Source organism: Lissotriton vulgaris, chromosome 8 (assembly GCF_964263255.1).
Source record: "Lissotriton vulgaris chromosome 8, aLisVul1.2, whole genome shotgun sequence".
NCBI lineage: Eukaryota > Metazoa > Chordata > Amphibia > Caudata > Salamandridae > Lissotriton > Lissotriton vulgaris.
In genome coordinates, this window is record NC_141696.1 from 427,154,458 (window position 1) to 427,175,564 (window position 21,107).

A 21,107-nucleotide genomic window follows, 5' to 3' on the forward strand; every position below is an offset into this window, starting at 1 on the left:
GAGCGCCAGGATGGGGCGGGGCCTGCTGAGTGGCAGCAGTAGCGATGAGGGTGGACTGTATGCGCACTGTTAAAGTGAGCAGGTCTTTTTGGGCAGCAGTCTTGCGACGGCCTGCCGCACATGCGCACTTTAAACATCTCTTAAGACAGCTGGGTTAGAGTAAGTGCAGGCCTGCTGAGCACTGTGGAGTGCTGTGTGAGGCCGCTCCCGCCAATCAGGGTGCTGCTCTTGAGAGCAGCTCCAGGATTGGTCAATAGAGTTTCCTGGTGGTCGGGCTGCAGTTGAAGAAAGAAGATGTCTGGTAAGGAGCGCTCTGGAAGTGTTTAATTTTATTTGCGCTCGCGCCCGCGCCCTCCCCCTCCTCCCCGTAGATGCCAGCCGCTACTGCAGACAGGTCAGTTCAGAAATACATTGCACGAATTGCCTGTGTTTCCGCACTCTGCTGTTAGAAAAACATGTACTAACTTAGAAGTGTTTCAACTTAATGGATACGCAAAGTCGCAAACGAGACGCGCACAGACCACTTCTGCGTCGGCGCAGGGCAGAAAGTGGTACTATGATATGGCCCCTGGGCCCTACATTAATATTATGAATTATTTATATTAGGAATTATTGGCAGTGCGTACATGGGCACTTTTGCAAACTTGACAGTAAATATATTTATCCTAAACTGTAACGGACAAAGGAACAAAAGTGGGAGCAGTTTTTTTTCCTTTTGTTTTCCCTCTACCTTCATCGGAAACTTGAAGACGAACACTTGAGCTATTTATTTCAAATACAAGTGACTGTGGCGCTCAGAATTATTTGTGCAAATCGGATGAAAGTCTTTTTGTCCAAGTCACTTGGCACTGTTCCTCCTCAGAAGGAGCAATTGTAGACATTTTTAACAGACACTTTGATCAAGATCCTGCTAGAGAAAATCAACGCGAAACAATGCCTGTATCACATCATCGATTAAAGCTTCATTTCCTCCGTGGCACAGAAGACTAAACAGGCAGCTGAAGCTTCCAGAGCTCTGCTGTCTGCAGCGATGATGCAAGACCTTGCACTCAGGAACGGCACAAGGATAATTACAGCTCTGAGCAAAATTTTATTTTGCCTACTGGAGCGCTCCCCATACACTGAGATAAGGCAATTTTCAACCCTTTTCTAGTGGTATGGGTATTAGGGGGTGCCCTAAGGATGCTGCCATATGGCTCTTTACGCGCTGGCCCTGGTTGTCTTCCAAACCCTGAGGCACATGAATCAAAGCAAGCGTGTTAAAGTATCTGGCCAAGTAGGAGGCAGCCAGGCAATCAAAAAACCATGACTTTCAAGAAAGTCTACGCCGAGCTCAAGCGTAATTTGCGTCAATGTTTAGCAAAAGCATCAAGTGGTACTTGCCTGCGATAAAAGGAAAACTTAGCACTCCCAAAAAATGTGCGAATGCGCACGTTACTCCCCATTTTTACCATTCACTGGCCACAAAAACACATGCAATACCATCTGCTGGGTTTTCTTGCCGATGGTTGAACTGCTACATTTGTGGGAGTGACAGAAATATGCCACAATACCACTGCCACATTCTTCCATACAGCTCTAAATGAGCACCTCCCTGGTGTAGTTCTTTGTCAATTATTTTTCTTAGATATTACATGGCACAGAACACCACAAGGTGAAGCATCCACGCATGACCGCTTCTTCCTGAGGACCACCTGAATGCTGCTCCAGTTTAGGAAAGAGTTGAAGATGCACCTCTTTGAAGAACACATTGCAAAGTCTCAACATTCAACAAAGCGGTTACCTCACCTATAACTCGTTGACTTCATGTTTGTCTTTGACCCTATTTGTCTATGACCCTATGGAGCGTTCCACTGCCTTTTGGCTAGGTTTGAGCAACAGAAATACCATACACATCAATGTAAACATGACAATTACAACTCATTTTTCAGTATTAAGTGATTTTCAGAATAAGTTTACTGCATAGTTAATAAAAACCACTGCATACAGCTAAAAATACTAACATTTCGTGCAGTAATATCATGTGACGTTCAAATAAAAAATTATTTAAAACATACTAATTGCTACTTGTAGATAAACTATTGAATGTTAAGTGATTGGGAAAGGTAAATACGTTACGTTCAGTTACTTTGATGTCCATTTATGGCACAGGTTTTTATTATACTCATTATGGGTCCATCATCCGATTGTGCAAAATGAGCGTGTTAGCTCAGTGTCCGGGGGGAGTAGATACATTTTCTTTTTGCTCAACGGGTCCCACTCCTGAGTGCCATTGGTATAGTGCAAAGAATGCGCCTGTAGGCTTTAAGGTGCTTCTTTTTTATTTTGTCCCTTGTGTTTTACTATAAAGTGCATACGCATTGTGCAAAGGCAGTTTTAAAGTGCGTGCTGTCCATGTCCCATCTCTGTCCCAGTGCCACTAAGTTTCTTCATCACCAAATGTAAACATTTTGTTCCCTGGCAATCTAGAGGAATAGAAACTCAGCTCAGCCAGGTGATTACGGCTTGCCTGCAGGTGCGGCTATGGAGTTTCCAAATAGTGGCTTGAGTAACATGTTCCTTGGGGCCACGATCGCTAGGCAAGTGCAAAAGATGGGTGATATGGACACTAATTTGTATCCGCATACACAGCAGCTAGGGTGAGGTGACCTGCTCTTCCAAGTTGGAATACGGTCTTTAATATCTAAGTGCCCAAAGCGATAGAACTTAAACAAGCATTATCAAGCAGGTGAAAAATGGGCGGTTGTATGCCCGCCAGCTCCGCTCTGCCAGCCTCGCCCTCACCGCCGTCCCGCGCATCCAACGAACCTCAGCAGGAAGATCCTTCTCCTTCCTCGCCGCCAAGACCTGGAACACCCTCCCCGCCCATCTGCGGCAGACCCAGGACCTGCTCACCTTCAGGAAGCTTCTCAAGACCTGGCTCTTCGAACAGTAGCAGCAACCTCTCCCTCAGCGCCTTGAGACCCTCACGGGTAGGTAGTGCGCTTTACAAATAGATTGATTGATTGATGCCTGAGGACTTAAACTAAAGTAAGAGTTGATCACTGTCCAAAAATGGCGTCTCTTTGCGATACGGTTCTTGTCACGTTGGTGACACAGATATTTTCTTGAAGAGTTGGTTACTCAGCAAAAAGCTGCTCTTTCAATGCTACTAGCCCATGCGTCTCGAATATCTAATTCATCAATTGCCTGTTTTAAGTATTCACCCCAGGGTTGTTTTTGTTTGTTCCTCATCTGCGCTTCGATTTCCAGCCAACATAATTGGTTTCAAAGACCCACTCTCAGAGGCACGAAGTCTCCAACATAGTTTGACAAAGGCATTATTTTCTTTGCAGTTTTGGATTTTTAAAGGCCAAATTCGTGCCGGGCCTGAGCTGGGGAGGATGATTTTGCAAGGAGAATACCGCTTTGTAGGCTTTTGTTTGTAGCCGGTTTAACATATCTGTTTCCCTTATCCTGAGACCAGGACTATGCATAACCTCCTTCAATGCCACCGTTTTGTTACCAGCATCACAGGCATGGGTTGAAAAATCCCAGCAAAATGGAGTGCTGTGGGGTGCAACTCGAGGGGTGACCTGAAGTCAGTGCACACACTGCATTGGGTAATGCTGCCAAGTCTGAGCCTTACCTCATACACACACATAGAAGTCTTTTCCTGTCAAAAAACCAGCTCTTGGAAGTGTGTGGGATGGGAGGTTGAACAGCAATATGTCACTGTCGTTTATGTCACTTGTTCATGACACAGCTGTCTCAATTCATTTTATTGCACACGGATCTGCGCAGTGGAGGCATGAACCAAACAAGCCGTTTAGTCAGTTGGGATAAGTTGCAGCCCTTGTCCCTCTTTTGTTGAATGCGGAAGGGGAAGCAATAGGAGTAATGATGAGCAGGAGCGCAGGAGGGATGGGGGGGGGGGGGGGGGGGGGGGGAGTGACAGGCAGTGCACATCACAGTACTCTCCTTATTACTGACACGCAACTTCAGGGGTAGCCCTCCCTCTCCCCATCCTTTTTTTGGTGCAGATTTATATAGCGCAATCTCGACCGGAAGGTATTGGAGCACTTTACACGAGCACCAGTTATGTTACACAAGGACACATTTATTTTCTTAGGCACGTGGAGATTAAGTGATTTGCCCAGAACCGCATGATGTGGAGCCGACGCCGAGGGTCGAACCTGGCTCCCCAGCGCCAAAGTCCACAGCTCTGGCCTTTAAGCCACATTCTTTCCACCTCTTCCATCAAATAACTGGAGCCAGAGCCTTCCCCTGAGGCAGTGGCGGCTCCTCCGCTCAGGTGGAGGAACATCGCCCCACTGCTCTTTGAGCTATGCAAAAAAATTAAAAATAACGTTACTATCACTTTATTTTTATGTGCCACTCAAAACAATTTTTGGGTGGGGCAGGGCTGGGCTTGCCGCCATCAGAGGGAGCAGGAGTGGTTTGCACTCCCTAAGTGAGCATGACTGTTTGGCCGGCCCTCAAACTCAAGTGTAATCATTTCATTGACTTCTGAAGGGTGAAAGGAAGAGTCTGCTTTGACACATTCAGGATACAAATAGCTCCATTGGGTGCAGTGTTCTTGAGCTCTTTTACCAATAACCCCATAATGGGTGTATCAGGGGCTGGGCATCTAATCTTAGTCAGGTTTGTTTAATTGTTGCTGTTCATTGCCTCCGCCTCGACTACTTGGGGCACTCACTCGAGTGGGGAAAGGAAGGTGAGCATGGCTGTTTTATCCCTGCCTAGGTGGGCCCCGCCTTTCATCCTTGCTTATAGAGGCACATGAGTATGGAACCTTAATGGGGGAGATGCAGGGGTACCACCTGCACCAGCTTCCAAGATGGCGCCCTTCATACAGCTCTTGAGAACATGCCTTTAGGTCCAAAATGCTCTTAGCTCTGAAAACTCCCCCACCACAAAATATCCCGGTAAACATTGTTGGGGACAAAGGTCTGATCCAATTTATTAAGTATATTATTACACTTTTTGACTGAAAAACTCAGTTTCAGAGTTAATAGTGTAAGCAGCCCATCTCAATACGATTAGTGTAAATTACAAACGTACTTTCTACAAATCAAATGTGCTTGCTAGTCCATATCGCTATAAATACTAGCAGTTCTTGATTACTGCTGCTCCAAACTAATCATAATAAATGTAACTACAACGGAAGGATGCAAGGCTCTACTAGGGCTCAAAACAGTAACTTTCAGGTTGTACACAGATTACAGCAAGGGGTTTACGCAATAAGCCATTTTAAACCAGCGAAGATGTTTGATCAAAGAGTCCCTTTCCCCTCTCTTCTGCAGTGTGTTTTGCAGCTGCACTTTCCTCAAGTCACAAGATCATAATTACAGCCTTGGTGAGATGCTAATTCTGTTTCAGAAGCAATTACAGTTAGTCATATTGTACAGCTGTGCAGCATGCCTGAAAGTAAAAAAAAAAAGGAACTTGTGATGCTGTCAATGCTGGCCGTGTCGTGCCTTTTTTTTTTACTGCTGTACAGCATGGTTTAACAAACATTGACAAAGCCAAAAAGTAGAGTAATTTGGCCCTGTCAATGGTTTTGCTAAATTGCACAGAAGAATGGCTGCTGTGCAGCATGGTTGGAAGTGAAAAAAGGATTATGGCGTGCCCAGCATTGACCATGTAACAATATTTATTTTCATTTCGCCATTATGCACAGCAGCCGTGCTGCTATACAACATAGCTAAACAACACTGACAAACCCAATAGAACTTTCATAGGTGAGACTACTGTCTTTGCCAATGCTTGTTTTTACCATGCAAAAATAAAGCCTACAGCCTGCAACATTCAATTTTTAGGTCTCGCCTAGGCAGCCCTTGCACTATCTCTTCAAGACATGCAGTATTCAGGTATGGACTTGAAGCTCCGCCCATTTAAACCCATCTTTTCAATTGGCTCCTCTTACGGTCCTTTGTAAATGGTGGCTTTTGATTTGTGAATAGGCTTAGTAGTCTCTCTTTAGTACTGCCTTTTCTCCTTTTGTAACCTTCCATGAGGACTGCCTCTGGTACATGTGTTATTACTCAGTAGGTTTTATTTACAGTCTGTGAGCACTAATTTATTTATGACTTTCTCCTAGCTGCTGTCGCAGGCACGATAAGCTCTCCAGCATACACCCTGTACACTGCAGCTAGGCACACCTTTATCTTTAACAATGGTGGCCACGCCTTTCTTTTCTTAGGCGCGGCCGCCCAACTTCCTTCTCTCCCTTTCTCGCTCCATGCACCTAATAAAACATTTGCAATGCAATAGGTCTCGCATTACTAAAAGTTTAAGCTAATGGTGTTGCAATAATAATGCAACGCCAATAGCTCCAACTTTTAGTAATGCGAGACCTATTGCATTGCAAATACTTCTTACTTTATTTACACTGGGAGTCCAGCAAGCACCCCTGACTCGACAACTCAAGGGCTGTATCTCACAGGTCTTAAAACCTGGTCCTGATGCGGTCAACCAACTTTGCCCTCCTGGGAGACTTAGGTTCATATATTTCTCCCTGCACCAGGGCTATGTAGAGACAACGCTGCTTCCGGGTGGACCCCAAAAAGTATGATGCTTTGTCTGTGCCTCAGTCTTCTGGGGCTCTTGCTTGAAAATATACAAATGTAATTTTCTCCATGTGCTGGAGCTGAAGTTGATGATGAAGGTTCCAGCAGCTACCCCAAGACTATTTTGTTTTCCTTTGATGTGACCCTTGGGGTAGAGGCAAATCGGGTAAGATTGTAAAATGCTGAGCACAAACAGCGAATAAAGATCTTATCTCGGACTCACTGAGCTGATTCTAGCTGGGTTTTGAGCGTTCTGAATATGGTGGTGTGCTCCAGCAATCACAACTGTCTTTTATGTGCCTTGTGACCCCACAATTTCAAGGACTTCATGCAGCCATCTGGCAGCCTCTGGTACTACTGCTTTCTCTTCTGTGACACCAGTTTAGCTGCAAGGGCATGGCATGCCCTCCTGTCCCACACGGTTGTCTCCTAGCCTAGGTTGCTCTTCAGCAGCACCCGGAAAGTCCTCCATTGCAAACCACTGTCTTTGCCTTCACTACCCAGTCGCCCAGGCTTTGTGCCACTTGCATTGTGACTTTGCGCAATAAGAGAGTTCATTTCTCATGGCACTATACAGAAGTCCAAGAGATCTCCTCCTTTAGGGTCCTTAGCAAGCACACCCTCCACTATTCACTCGGGCTGGGAGGGAGCCAGGGAACCGGTGTAACCAGCCCTGTCCAGAGTGCAAGTCCGGAGTGGACTGGACCCTCCAAAGCTTAAGATAGGGGTTCTCTAGCTACACTTGTCCTTCCCCTGTTCTTTTATGCCTGTCCTTAAGTTGATGAACCTCTGCATGGCATTAAAAAGAGAGGTGAAGTTTCTTGTTGTTAGTGGGGCACTACCCAATTTAAGTGGTACCTCATCATCTCTCCACCCCTTAGTGTCACTAACAGGCACCAACCCACTGCCAGTCCCATCCTCGTACTGCATTCTGGGTAGGATTAGACAAGTTTCTTCCCTTCGGCAATGCCGTGTCTGGTAGAGACTTTGTCTAACTCCAGAATCTTCAACTTAAAATATTCCCCAGGATTCACACTGGATCCACAAAATCTTGGCAGTACTTCTGCGCGCCAGTAGGTAGCATCGATTGGCTCCACGATGGCGTCGTCCGCATCAGAAGTGATGTCGCTGTGCCCATTTAAGCACCACCCTGACACGCTGACATCAGTTTCTTTTGTGACTGTTTCCACACCAAAAACTGGGAGTCATGTTAAAACCAATGTACATGTGTTAACCAGTGTGCAGAACCTAGCAGGATCTTTTTAGGGAAGAGCCCAGGTCACAGAGCAAGGAGAATTTTTGAGGGATCCACGCTTAGAGTCTCTGTCACATAAGACAACACTGAAGGTAAGAAACTTGTCCATCTGATAGAGACTTTTAACTGCAGATTCCTCACCTTAGAATAGATACCCCACCAAACTGGCTAGACCAAAAAATCCTGGAGGACCGAATGGGTAAAATGCCCATCACGCTAGACCTGGCTGTCAAGACAGTAGTATTTGGTAAACTTGTGTAGCGATGCCCACATATCTGCTTGGCATATGTCCAGGACTGGGGCCCTGCGTGCTAAAACAGTTTTGGTAGCTTTGGCCCTGGTGGAATAGGCACAAATCCCTTCAAACAGTAGCTTTTTAACCAGTGTGCAGAAGATTTTAATACCAAGCACAAGAGTTCGTCCACCCTGGTTTCCAAAGAGCCCGCTATCAGGTGCTGAACAATAAAAAAGATGTCCTGGCACTCCGGCCAGGTCTGGAGGCGGAGAGCCTCTTGGCACAGGGTCCACGAACCTACGCTGCCCTGTTTATTGCAATACCACATGGCAGTGGTGTTGTCACTGAACACCTGAACTAGGATCCTCTTGATGGATGGTAGGAAGGCTTTCAGTGCCAGGTGGATCACTCAACTCCAACAACCTCATATGGAGCTGATACTCCACAGAAGACAAGAGCCCTCTGATCTTCAGCTTTCCCAGATGGCCACCCCAAAACAGCAACGGCGCATCTGTCACCACGGTGAGATCTGGGTGGGGAAGGGAGAGGTATCTGCCGCTGACTCAATAGTTGTCTGTCAGCCGCTAGTGCGGATCTTTTGCAGTTTCCTCTGATAGCTAGACTAGGTCAACGAGATTTCACTGTTGCAACCACTGGGACTGCAGATCCCACTGTAGAGCTAGCATATGCCAGAAGGCATGCTTTTCCAGCGGGATGCAGGAGGCCATTGGTCCAGCAGTCTCAGAGTCAGTTTAACAGACACCCACGATTGAGGCTGAAACATCTGTCTCGTAACCTAAATATTCTGGTCCCACCGCACCGGAGGACATGTCCAAAACCGCGCTGTGTCCAGAATGGCTCCAATGAAAGGGAGCGTCTCAGAGAAAGTTGGGTGCAAATTCAGTACGTTGATGGATAACCCTAGCTAATGCTGGAGCTCTACAGTATTCGGGCGGTGGAAGACCACTGACTGAGACAAGGCCACTTTCAATAGACAATTGTCGAGGAAGGGGAAGACTGGAACCCCTGACCTCTGCAGATGCTCTGCAACCACCGTCATCAACTTGGTGAACACCCAAGAGTTGCTGGTGAGGCCAAAAGGGAGCATAGTGAACTGGAGGTGCTTGTGGTCCAGCGTGAATCACAGGTAACGTCTGTGGAAGGCAGGACAGGGATATGAAAATAGGGGTCCTGCAAGTCCAGCACTACAAACCAGTCTCCACGATCCAGGGCAGTTGAAACCTGAGCCAACGTGAGCATTTTGAACTATTCTTTCCTCAGGAAGTAATTGAGAGAGTATAGGTCTAAGAATGGGCGGAGGTCTCCGTCCTTCTTCGGTACCAGAAAGTAGAGAAAAATGCAACCACGCCCTCTCTCTGGCACTGTACCCTCTCAATGGCCCCCTTGGCTAAGACAGCCTACACTTCCTGGTGAAGCAAAGCGATCTGATCCTCCATCCCTTATTGGGTTGGTCACAAAGGTTGAGGGGTATCCACAAATAGTAGGGCTTACCCATTCTGAACAATCTGGAGCACCCCCTGGTCCGATGCAATGGTAGACTACTGGGGCATGGGCGATGGCTGATCCTGCCTCCCACAGGGCGAGTGGAGGGCACACTAAAGGGCTTGGGGGCTGTGGCAGCCAGGGATGGTGGGTGGTGAGCGGGGAACTGGCCAGCAAACCAGGTATGGTTTTCAAGTCCTCTTGGAGCTCTGCGGCCACTTCCCCAAAAGGACTGGGCCGGATGTTGTACTGGGTTGGGCTGGTACGGATGGACGCCCAAAATGGCCCCTTATGCCGTTGAAGTAGGGGTGAAAGGACTGTTGTTGCAGCTGGTTCGAAAGGGAGAGGCCAAAAGATCAAGCGGTGACCCTGCTCTCACAAAAGCGTTCAAGTTCCACAACTGCTTTCTCGTCGAACAGGCGAGACCCATCAAAGGGTATGTCATTAAGAAATGACTGAACATCCCCTGTGGATCGTACCCAAGAGTGGCGGTGAAGCGCCACTGTAAGGCCAAGGCCCTACCAATGGAGTCTATGATGTCCAATTTACACTGTATGGTAAAGTTGGCTGCTTCTCTGCCATCCAGTACAGCCTAGTTGAGGATGGGATGGCCCTCCTCAGGCAGCATGGGAAGCAGCTGCCTGGCCGAATCCTATAACGCATGGGAGTAGCAGCCCAAGAGGCATGCAGTGTTCACCAACTACAATGCAAGGCTGTTGGAAGAAAAGATGTGCTTCCCAAAGGTATCAAACATCTTGGATTGCCTATCCGGTAGTGTGGTGGGGAACGTGCTTGGGTTGATTTTAGCCGTGGCGGCGTGGACCACAATGCTCTCCGGGAGGAGTGTTGGGAAAGAAAGGCTGTGTCCCCTGGGGTGAGACGATGATGTCAGGCAATCACGTGGTGCACAGAAGCCCTTTTGCAGGGTTTAGTTCAGGTCCCCAGGACACCGAGTGTGGGTTTCATTAAAGGGCAGCAATGGTTCTGGGATGCCAGTCTGAAGCAATTCAGTCAAGACTGTTGACTAGACAGCAACAGCAGGAAACTGAAGGTCAAGGAACTCGGCAGGCCTGCGCATCACTGTGGCAAATGATGCGCCTTCCTCCGAAGCCTGGCTGGGAGGGGAAGCATGCCTGTTCTGGTGAAGTGTCTAGTCCACTGGCATCTACCACCGCCTCATACCAGTTGACTCCTCCAAAGGACCATATACCTACTCCTCATCGCCCCCTTGGGGGTCATAGGAGGACTCTAATGGGGGAAAGTCCAGGGGCTGGTAAAGCCTGGGCAGAGCTGGGCTCGGCGTTGCGTTGCCCTCGGGCAGTGCCATGTCGACGTCAGGAATGACTATGGGCTCATTGTCATATGGCACCAACGGCGCTATGGTAGACACAGAGCCATGGTAGGTGGTGGCACGAGAGGCAGTGTCGTTCCGGATCCATGGCTGGGTCCTGAGAGCTCGGTAAGCATTGGGGATAACCTGCCAGCGGTAACCCAGGGCACCCCTTTGCTCCGAGGGGCCCAAATGTACAGCAGAGGTAGTTGGAGCCCCAAAGATGGCACGCATGGCATAGTATAATTCCCGCAACTGGGCAGGAGCCGCCCTGGCACCAGGAACCTCTGTGTAGCACAAAGGAGGCCCAACACCGGCTCTGCAATTGAAGCCGAAGGATGCTTCAACTTCTTTTTGTGCTTCTTGGACTTACAAGAATTTGATGAGGAGGTCGTGGATCTCAAAGACGACCATTCACAGGAATGACTACTCGAATGGCCTTTGGGAACGTCCATGGAAACGAGCTCAGGACCAACGCTGCCATGAGCTTCAGTGCCCACTCGCGGATCGCCTTATGGTGCATGAAATTGCACTCAGTGCAGGCCTTTGAGTCATGCTCCGACACCAGCCACCAGGGACAGTACAGGTGGGGATCCAACACCAACAGTAACAATCCCCACAATGTTTAAAACCAGAAGGTTTTACAAGGGACATGTACCTAGCACACTGGGAGCAAGCTCCAAAATAGAAACTTCGAAAAAATAGAAAAAAGCAGGCCAAAAAGTGGACAATTTAGTTCTCCAGATCCGTGCTGTTGGCTGAAAAGGCAAGAACTGATGTTAGCGCGCCTGGGTGGCGCTTATATGGTCACCGCAACGTCACTTTCGATGCGGAGGATGCCCATGTGGAGCAGATCGATGCCACCTACCAGTTTAGAGAGGTACTGCTAAAGATTTTCAGGATACAGTTTGACACCTGGTGAATATTCTAAGTTGAGGAATTTACAGTTACATAGCAGTCTCTATCAGATACAAATAGCAACTCAAACTAAAACTAATGAATACATAAAACAATGATTGCCTTGGTGAGAGGAATACGCCTCACCTCTCTTGGCTACAGAAATTGCCACCCGCCATTGCCAAATGGTTCAAGATTTTATAAGGGTATTCATCAATATTCTGGATCACAATCCCGTCACCTTTATCTGCAGGCTTTATCACAATCTGTGAATTGTTCTTTAGTGTGTGGATGGCTAAACACTACATTTTAGGGATATTGTAATGTATAGGATAGGATAGGATAGGATGTGCATTTGTAGAGCGCGAATTGCTGCCCGGAGGCGTCCAAGCGCTAGGAATACCGTAAATCCGCCCAGTGGCCCAGGAGAGGAGAGGAAGGAGATTCGTTAGACTGGATGAAATAAGAAGGTTTTCAGTTGCTTGCGAAAGGCCGTGAGGTTGGGGTTGGCTCTTAGATGCAGTGGAAGGGCATTCCAGGCCCTGGCAGCATTATAAGAGAATGTCCTGCCTCCAGATCTAAATCTTTTAATTCTGGGGGCCATTGCAAGGAAGGTCTGACTAGAGCGTAGGCTTCTGTTGGGCGTGTAGTGGGTAATTAGGTCCCGTGTAATCCTGGGACCAGTGTTCCAGAATGACTGGTGTGCTATGCACATGGCTTTAAACATCACTCTCTGGCGCACCGGCAGCCAGTGAAGGGTTACCAGTCCGGTCCTTACTGACTGTCTGCGGGAGAGGTCGAGTAAAATACGTGCTGCGCAATTCTGGACTATCTGAAGCCTTCTCAGAGTGGTTTCAGGAGCGCCGAGATAGAGTACATTGTTAAAATCAAGGCGTGACTGGATCAAACCTTGTACAGCGGTTTGTTTGGCTTCCATGGGGAGGAGAGGGAGAATTTTCTTTAGCATCCTCATGATGCCAAAGCATGTGGCTGAAAGTTTTGTAGCTTGTACATTGAAGGACAGAGATCTGTCCAGCCATATTCCGAGACTCTTAATGCTGTTTTTGGGGGTTGTATGTATCTATTTTGCTTACTTAGGGAGTCCAAGTCACACATCCAAGTCACACACAACATAACCGTGACAACTTCTCCCATTGCATTTGATATGCTGATGATGTCTTTTTTCTTTTGCATGGCACTGACACCAGACTACAAGAATTGTACAAGTGGTTCAACACATTATCACTTAACATTCAGTTTACCCTTAATTTTGACTCTACTGCTATTCCCGTCTTTGACCTATGGGTTAAAGTAGATGAGGGCAGGGTATACACCTCTCTTTACAGGAAACCCACCCAAAGGAACTCTCTCCTACAATAACAGAATCACTGTCCAAAGAGCCTCAGAGATAATCTGCCCTTTGGACAGTTTCTGAGAATCCGCGGGAACTGTACCAAAAGGTCTGAATAATTTAGAGAGCCTGACATACTTATAATAGACTGATGGAAAGGGGTTAACCTAAGCGATTGATCAAACAGGCTCACAAGAGAGCCTGGTACAACCCTTGTGAGGAATTACTAGAACCACATGTAAGAAAAACTAAGACAGACCGCATTATCTGTGTGGAAATGTTTAACACTGCCAGCAATGAGGTGAAGAAGATCATCCTAAAACACTAGGATTTAATAAAAGATCAAATATCGATGAAAGAAATACCTCGATTCTCTTTCAATCAGAATACTCATTTGAGGGACTCCCTAGTATAGGTGGCACTTACCAATCCCTGTAAAGTGACTCAGACATCTCAATGGTATTACCACCCATTATAGGTCATTCCAAATGTGGTCAAATTTGCTCACTTAAATGCTGTATCAATACCAAGGTCTTCACACATCAGAATGTTGAATTTCATTTTAACAACTTCACAAGTTGTAATTCACAGGATGTTATTTATACAATAGGGTATCCCAGCGACTTAATTTACATTGGTCAGATGACACAGAAAATCAAAAGTCCGATATTACAACACAAGAGCAGAATCCATTGTTCGGTCACAAGAGCACCATTGGTCAAGCATTTTAGCTCACATCAACATACATCGGACAAGCTCAGGTGGCAAGTCATCGAGCAAGTGAAACTCTGACCCTGAGGAGAGAACCAATTGAAAATGCTGGCTCGCCAAAAACAGCTAAGGATTGATAGAGTGGACACTATCATAAATGGTCTTAACACTGTGGAGGACTGGAAACAAGCTGCTTTTTTTCAGATATTTATGTGATTGAGCAGTTGTCTACATATGTTGTTCTTGATTGAATTTTATCTTTTTGATGGACTTTTCCGGTTTGTCTTTTACTACATAGTATATTTAAATATCATATGCAATTATTCTATGTATTGACTATACATTATGACCAAGCTATTATCCCAGTTCATTCCATTAACTGCAATATATGTCTTCCCGGGTTTCTATTATCATTTGTTTTTGTTCCTCACAAAGGATGTCCTTTAGGACTTCATCTTTTTCTACGGTAGTTCTTTGTGTACACCAAAAACTACTGGTTTATCTCCATCCAACATCCAGCCAGCTAAATACTTACATAATGCTCAATTTGAGGAGTATTTTCTTGCTAGATATACACATAATTTTTTTTAGTTCTGGCAATGAGTGTTTATATTCCAGGTGGCATGCATACAGCCTCGCCTTAGCAACACCTATTTTTAGGACAACAAATAGTGTCCTAAAAATAAAATAGTCTAATTTAGATTAGACTATTGTAATGCTCTTCATGTGGGGATAAATAGGGGACTTGTGCATCGACTTCAACTAGTACAGAACGCTGCTGCCAGGCTGGTGATGGGCCTTCCCAAATATCACTCTGTCTTGGCCATTATCAGCAATCTGCACTGGCTTACCGGGGTCGGAGAATTGTATTCAAAGCTCTTCGCTTGGTACACAAGGCTTTCTACTAAATGGGGTCAGAAGGCATTAAAAAACTCTTTCGGAGACATGTCCCCGCGAAGCAGCTAAGATCTGCTATCAAGAACCTTCTGATAGCCCCTAGGTTTAGGAAAGTCAGATGGCGGGTAGGGCCTTCTTACTGACAGCGGCTAAACTCTAAAACTCCCTTCCTCTTTCAATCACGGCTCGGGAAACCCATTATCTGTTCCGTAAGGCCTTGAAGACCTGGCTCTTCACTATTTCAAATCTGTAAGCCTTTTAGTTATGTGCACCTCTGTATCCGGACACCTTTCTGCAGCGCCTTGACGCCCCTGGGCTAAGTTCGCGCTTTACAAAGTTTATATTCATTCATTCATTCAAGGGAGGTTAGGCTTATTGCTCTCCTTGAGGGAATCGTTGTTTTGTATATTCAATACTTACCCAGGTTCCAAGGAACACCGGGTTGGCCCATAACTATGGTACAAACTAAAACGAAGGCAATTCTGTTTTTTTGGCAATTTGCATCTATCTTGGCTTGCAAATAACCTCTAAACACCTGTTGGGAGGCACAGACAGAAGTCTAGGCCCTCATATTGTTAGGTACCGGAAGCATTCCTTCCCTGAATTAGCAAGCAAGTACAGGATGATGGCTATGGAGATTTCAGCCCTCCCCTCTTCCTCCTGCAGGAGATGTTTAATCCCCTTGAATTCAGCCTGTTATCTTGTGGGGGTGGTAATCTGCCAGTTAGTGCAGCAGAGCAATTAACTAACTCTAGATGACAGCTCACAGGATGAATTTCATTAAGGGCTGGCTCAGACGAATAAGCCAAATTATAAAGTTTGAGAAAATATGTCAAAATGTACTTCTTATTGGAATTCTCGACTCAAGAATGTATATACAAAGCACCAACTCTGAACCTTGTATTTCAGTCTGCAGCTCATGTTTAATCATATATTCACATATAAAATGTACATGGAAAATGTTTTATGATGCTGCTATATTTGTGCCGATGAAGTGATAAGAGTACAAGAGTCACTGCTCTTGGTAGAGTGTGAGTGCTGGGATGTGGGTGTATCTGTGACAGGTTAAATTACATGAAACCCAGCGTGCATTGTTGAGTGTGCATGCTTGAATGTATGTATGCCTGAGAAAGGGTACGTTACATAAAAATCAGCGCTCACTGTCAAGTGTGTGCGCAGAAGAATATGTGTGCCTCTGTAGAGCATAATACATGGAAGTCTCTGTATCCATTTTGGGAGACCCTGGGCTTGCGGAAGGAGCTTGTGGAGGTAGAGGAAGCCCCCAGACAGATTTGCGGATTGCTGCATTCCTGAGAGCTTGGAGGGACACACATACTGGAGGAAGGAAGAGTCAGGCTCTTCAGTACACTTCAAAAAGAGTTCTTTGATTCTGAATAGAGAGGATATTGATCAAAGGGGCCTGGGCACATCTCAGGAAGAAGATGGGTTTGATAATGGAATCATAAAGAGTAGGGGTGGGGTCGTTTTAACTCTTTGGTAAACATATCACTGAAGCGGACATCCAGGTGTGATCCTCTAATTACTCCCATGGCCCGAGTTTAGATCTATCAGTTTTGGAGACACTCCCCCTGTGATGGAGTGCTTTATTGAGGAAGAGCAAGCCAGAGGAATGAGCCTTTCAAAGGTTGCTACTCCCCACAACACAAACGTAAAAGAAAGAGGGACTAAATCACATTTGTGTCTAGAAAAGGATTTTGAAAGGGGCAGCTTGAGACTTCAAAACTGTGAAACTGAAGCTGTGCATCAGTGTGGAGAAGCTCACCATGTTGTGACCAGCACTGGGAATTAAGGTTCTGTGAGTCAACCATGCTGGATGAGCGGACATCACCCAGAAAAATCAACAGCATTCGCCCTGGAGCCTGGAGCACCAACTTCTTCCTCAGCCAAGATCAGTGGACACTGTGTGGAGAAGAAGAACGCATGGAGGATGCAAAGTCCAGTGGGGATCCTGCCGATTGGATCCCAGAAAGCGGAGTTTGAGATTCTGATCCATCGGAATCAGCGCATCAATGTGGATGGCTACCCTTGTGTGATGTGGAGACCCCCTGATTGCCAAGTGGGTGCAACTGAGAAGTTTGGACTGCCGCACCACTTGGGCCGTCCACACATGTGCATTAAATACAATCCCCATATACCATGTTTGGACCATGGTGAAGCTTAAGGGCCATTGCCCTGATGTGGTGAAGAGAGGGCAGTCTTCCTGTGCAGTGTTGTGAAATGAAGAGGAATGAAGCCTTGAATGTGCGGAAAGCGACCCAGTGTGCCAGGTGAGGACACAAATGATATTCTGATATACAGCTGTAAAGAACTGGTAGCCTAATGTTCAGCTGCCAATGCCGAAAACTCATTCAGTGAGAAACTCATTAGCTAATTGTAATCCACTTAAGCCATGTATAAGAAGTTCAACCCAATACCCTAAACCTACAGAAACACGCTTTGTTCTTTTTCTTTACCTGAAAACATCAACATGTGCTGAAAGTTCCAGCCAATCTTGTGCCGTCTGCCCAGGTTCAAGAAGAACGATAGCGGGTAGATGTGGGCCGCTCTGCCCAAAAATATGGCTATCTGTTTATTGGTGGAGTGTCAAGGTTGAAACCGTTACAGTCTTACACAGAAAAAAAACATTTGGATTTTTTCAGACAAGCTGGAAGGAAAATATGTTCATATCATTCAAGTCATCTGTCTCATGTCATGTACCCGAGATGTGCAGCTCATGTTCCCCCATATTTGTCTCCTGTCCAAGAGAAGTTGCGGAATTGTGTCAAACAAAAGTAAAAATTCCCAAAACACTGATGGACGTAGCACATACCTCATAATATTGAGGGACTTGGCATATCACTATTCTAACTGCAGTCCTAGAATAGATATGGAAAGCACTTGGTACAGGTTTTATGCAGATTAGGAGTGCACGCTGTGCTCATGATCGCGCACCCGCGCAGTGTAAGGGTGAGGGAGGCTACTGGTAGGTCTGGCAATGTGTCACAGGCCATTTACCCTCACCCTACCCTCTTCAACCTTCTCACTCTTAAGTCAGCCCAAACCAGACATGTAATCCTGCAATTTTCATTGTTAGATGTTTTTTTATCACGTAAACCCTTTTGCTAAAAATATAACAATATGTTATAATGAAGCGATCACTAGAATCTTTCATCTGGTTTTAGGGCACTGCATAAATGACAATACAATACAATACAACTGTTGGGAATTTCAGTCCGCCAAGGTCTTTCTGAGGACACAAGGGTCACTGAGTATTACACCAACAGGCATATACCCAACTTCCAGTTACAATTCGGATAATTCTCATATATCAAACACCAGAATAAAGGTGTATGCATTTCATTAGGGATTCCAGCATTGTGGGATATGCTGTGGCATTAAACCAGCTGTTCTAGGCATGCTACCAAAATGAATAACTGTGGAAAGAATCATGGTGCACAGACGTGCTAATCTGACTTGAGAGTGTAGCCGAGGTAAAGATAACACGAGTCATGCAGACATTACAGAACGGGGTACAGAAAGGGCAAGTATGGAGGGGAGAAGTATGATTGGTTGAAGGGGAATTTGGCCCGGGTACAATTTAAATTAAGACGGTGTTATGCAAAATCTGCAACATTTCTTGACATTTCACCTTACATGATTTTGCATATTTGGGCCTGCTGTACACTGATAATGATGGGCTGCAATGTAGCCACAAGTGATTGTGAGCCTTTCTGCAAGCATTCCACTTATCACCTTTGCGCTTTTCTCGAACACCTCAGAGCCCCAAGTACTGTACCACCTAACATTTCCTGTTGCTACTAGAATGCATGTTTAATATTGTATTGTAATTGTATTGTAATTGCATTTATGTAGCATTTACTACCCCTAAAGAGGCGTCAAAGCGCTTTTTCTGCAAGTAGCACGCTACTCTGGAACCCATAAAGGATTAGTGGTGAATTAGTATAGTGAAATATGAAAGTAATTTGAGTGGTGGATATGTTAGTCTATATTTGGATTTAGAAGGATAGTGGAGGGATAGAAGAGGGAAAAGGTTTGTATTTACATTGCGCTTCCTACCCGTGATGAGGTGTTGAAGCGCTTTTTTGGCGAGTAGCACGCTACTCCGGAACACACCTGCCTATATAGCTGACCACTTTGATGCTTACATGCTTCCTTTACACTTCAACTTCCAAAAATCTGCAAAACTCCGACTGACGTGTTATTTGTGGCATAATTCTACGGCTCTGTAAGGCCTGTATGCCTCACAGAAACAGATCAATGAGCTTCCACAGCCTCCCAACACCTGCTGCCTGACTTTCAAATACCAGTAGACCCAAAAGTCCATCTGCGTGCACGTGCCAATCGTGTGAGTATGCTAATATTCAAAGCAACAGCACTCGGGTATACAGATTAAAGGATACAAAGGCACCAATAATAAAGATGGGGTTGAAGACGTGCTTCTGAAATGTGAAAAGAGCTAATCCCATGTAGGAAAATATAAAGTTCTCGGCAAGGAAATGCAGGACTTCAAACAACTGAAAGAAAGAAATATAAGAATTGACATTTATTTGACTTGTTAAAGATGTCACCGTCCAATAACAGAGCCTGTCAGCATTGTGCTCTGTTGTCCTTCCTCTCTTTCGCAGCGTGCAGCGGAAGGGCGCCAACCTACCTCTTTGGTGCGACTCCTTGACTCAGCTGACAAATTGTTGTATGTGTAATGAGCCTGTGTGATTCCACAGAAAAGAACGGCGACAACACCTGCAGAAAAAACAAGAAGTAATAAAAAAATCACTTCTATTCTTTTTCAAGCAATTCCAGTTATTATGAACCTTTTAAAGCATCAAACACTCCAACATATCACTCGTACTATATAAACTTATGAGTATTACCTCATCGACTGTGACAGGAAATGTTAACTTTAACTCTCTCAGCCTTACCAACTTCGCTCCCAATACAGATATTACCACATATCAAGTTGGATTTCTACATTTTCAGGCCACTTTAAGGTCGAGCCTGGGCAGCGAATGCGCTGCTCTGCGGCATGCTCTATTGGAGTATGCACTAGAAGCACAGCCCACTCTCCGCGCATATTTGTCATTGGCTTGAGTCATTGCCATTCGTAAATGCTGGCTTCTGATTTGCTAATATGCTTGTTAGTCCCTCCTTAGTACCGCCTTGTCTTCATTTGTAACCTATCATGAGGACTGGCCCTTTTACTTCGGTTGTTACACGGTAGGTCTTTTTTTGTCTGTAAACACTATTTTCTGTAATGAGTTTCTCCTACTGCAGGCACGACATGCTTTCCTGCAACATTCAGTGCACCATGAGTACTTTCACTTTCCGAGCAGCCCGGGACAATGGCGGACGCTTCTTTGAATAGGTCTATCATTTACAAGAGTTTGAGCTATTGGCTTTGTAAATGACAAAGCCTTTTATTTATGTGTTAATTAGAAAAACAGATAAATAAAAGGCATTGAGACCTATTGCATTACAAATGCTTGTTACTTCTGTAACTATAGTTTTTGAAATCAGCCTGCGGAGAAAACTCTTCACTTCGTTGTTTCTGGAACCATAATCAGATTTTTTTTATTTTATTGGAGATGGGATGATTGAAAAAAAAACATTTTTGTAAAATTGTCTGCGTACATAAAAATTGTCGGGACAGAAGCATTGCATGAACTATTTTAACTACCTTTACAAGAAAATCTGCAGAACAAGAGATAAACATTTACAAAAACTGCTTATGACATTCTGATTACTGCTACATATCTTGACCAATTTCAAAGAAAGCGATACTGTCATTTTATTTTAGCAATCTGGTGACTACCAGCAAACAAACACACACATGGATAGCCACCTCTGTGAATCACTTGAAGATTCTTCTAGACTGAAGAAGAGGGTTTGTATGGGGTTTTCAGAAAAGGCGGGTTTGAGAGAGAGGCGTCTGCCCTATGTAGCAAGCTCTGTAACTGTGATTCATACATTTACGAGTATCTGCTTCTTTCCACAAGGCGTTGTGTTCTTGGGATGTATCAGAGGTTTTGATTGACTGAGCAGAGGGAGGTTCCGGGTGTATAGTGCTATGTTTTCTTGACCAATGACTGTTTGTTTTCACCGATGCATTTGTGAGTGAGGAAGCAGGTTTGAGGGACTTCCAAGAGGATGCCAGCAGAGGGTGGTGGAGACAGAGTCATTTGTTTTGTTTCCAGATAAGGTACCGGCTGACGACTTTTGAACAACATTAAGAGTTATGTTTTAGTAGGATAGTTAAAGTTTCTGCATACAAACTGTCAGTAGCTGCCGCTACTCCTGAAGAAGGCAGGGATGTGACACAGTAGGCATTACTGTGGCTG

General features: G+C 45.5%; 1 protein-coding gene across 2 annotated transcripts in view; it reads right to left on the minus strand.

Annotated features, from left to right (window-relative positions):
• Positions 1–21,107, minus strand: part of SLC9A7 (solute carrier family 9 member A7) — a 471,766-nt gene that overhangs the window by 146,486 nt on the left and 304,173 nt on the right. For both annotated transcript variants that reach the window (XM_086934195.1, XM_086934194.1), the window contains exons 9-11: positions 19,424–19,512; positions 19,173–19,286; positions 17,226–17,337 (exon numbers count right to left, since the gene is read on the minus strand). In XM_086934195.1, the coding sequence (XP_086790321.1) occupies positions 17,226–17,337; positions 19,173–19,286; positions 19,424–19,512 (315 nt within the window). The remainder of the gene's footprint in view (positions 1–17,225; positions 17,338–19,172; positions 19,287–19,423; positions 19,513–21,107) is intronic.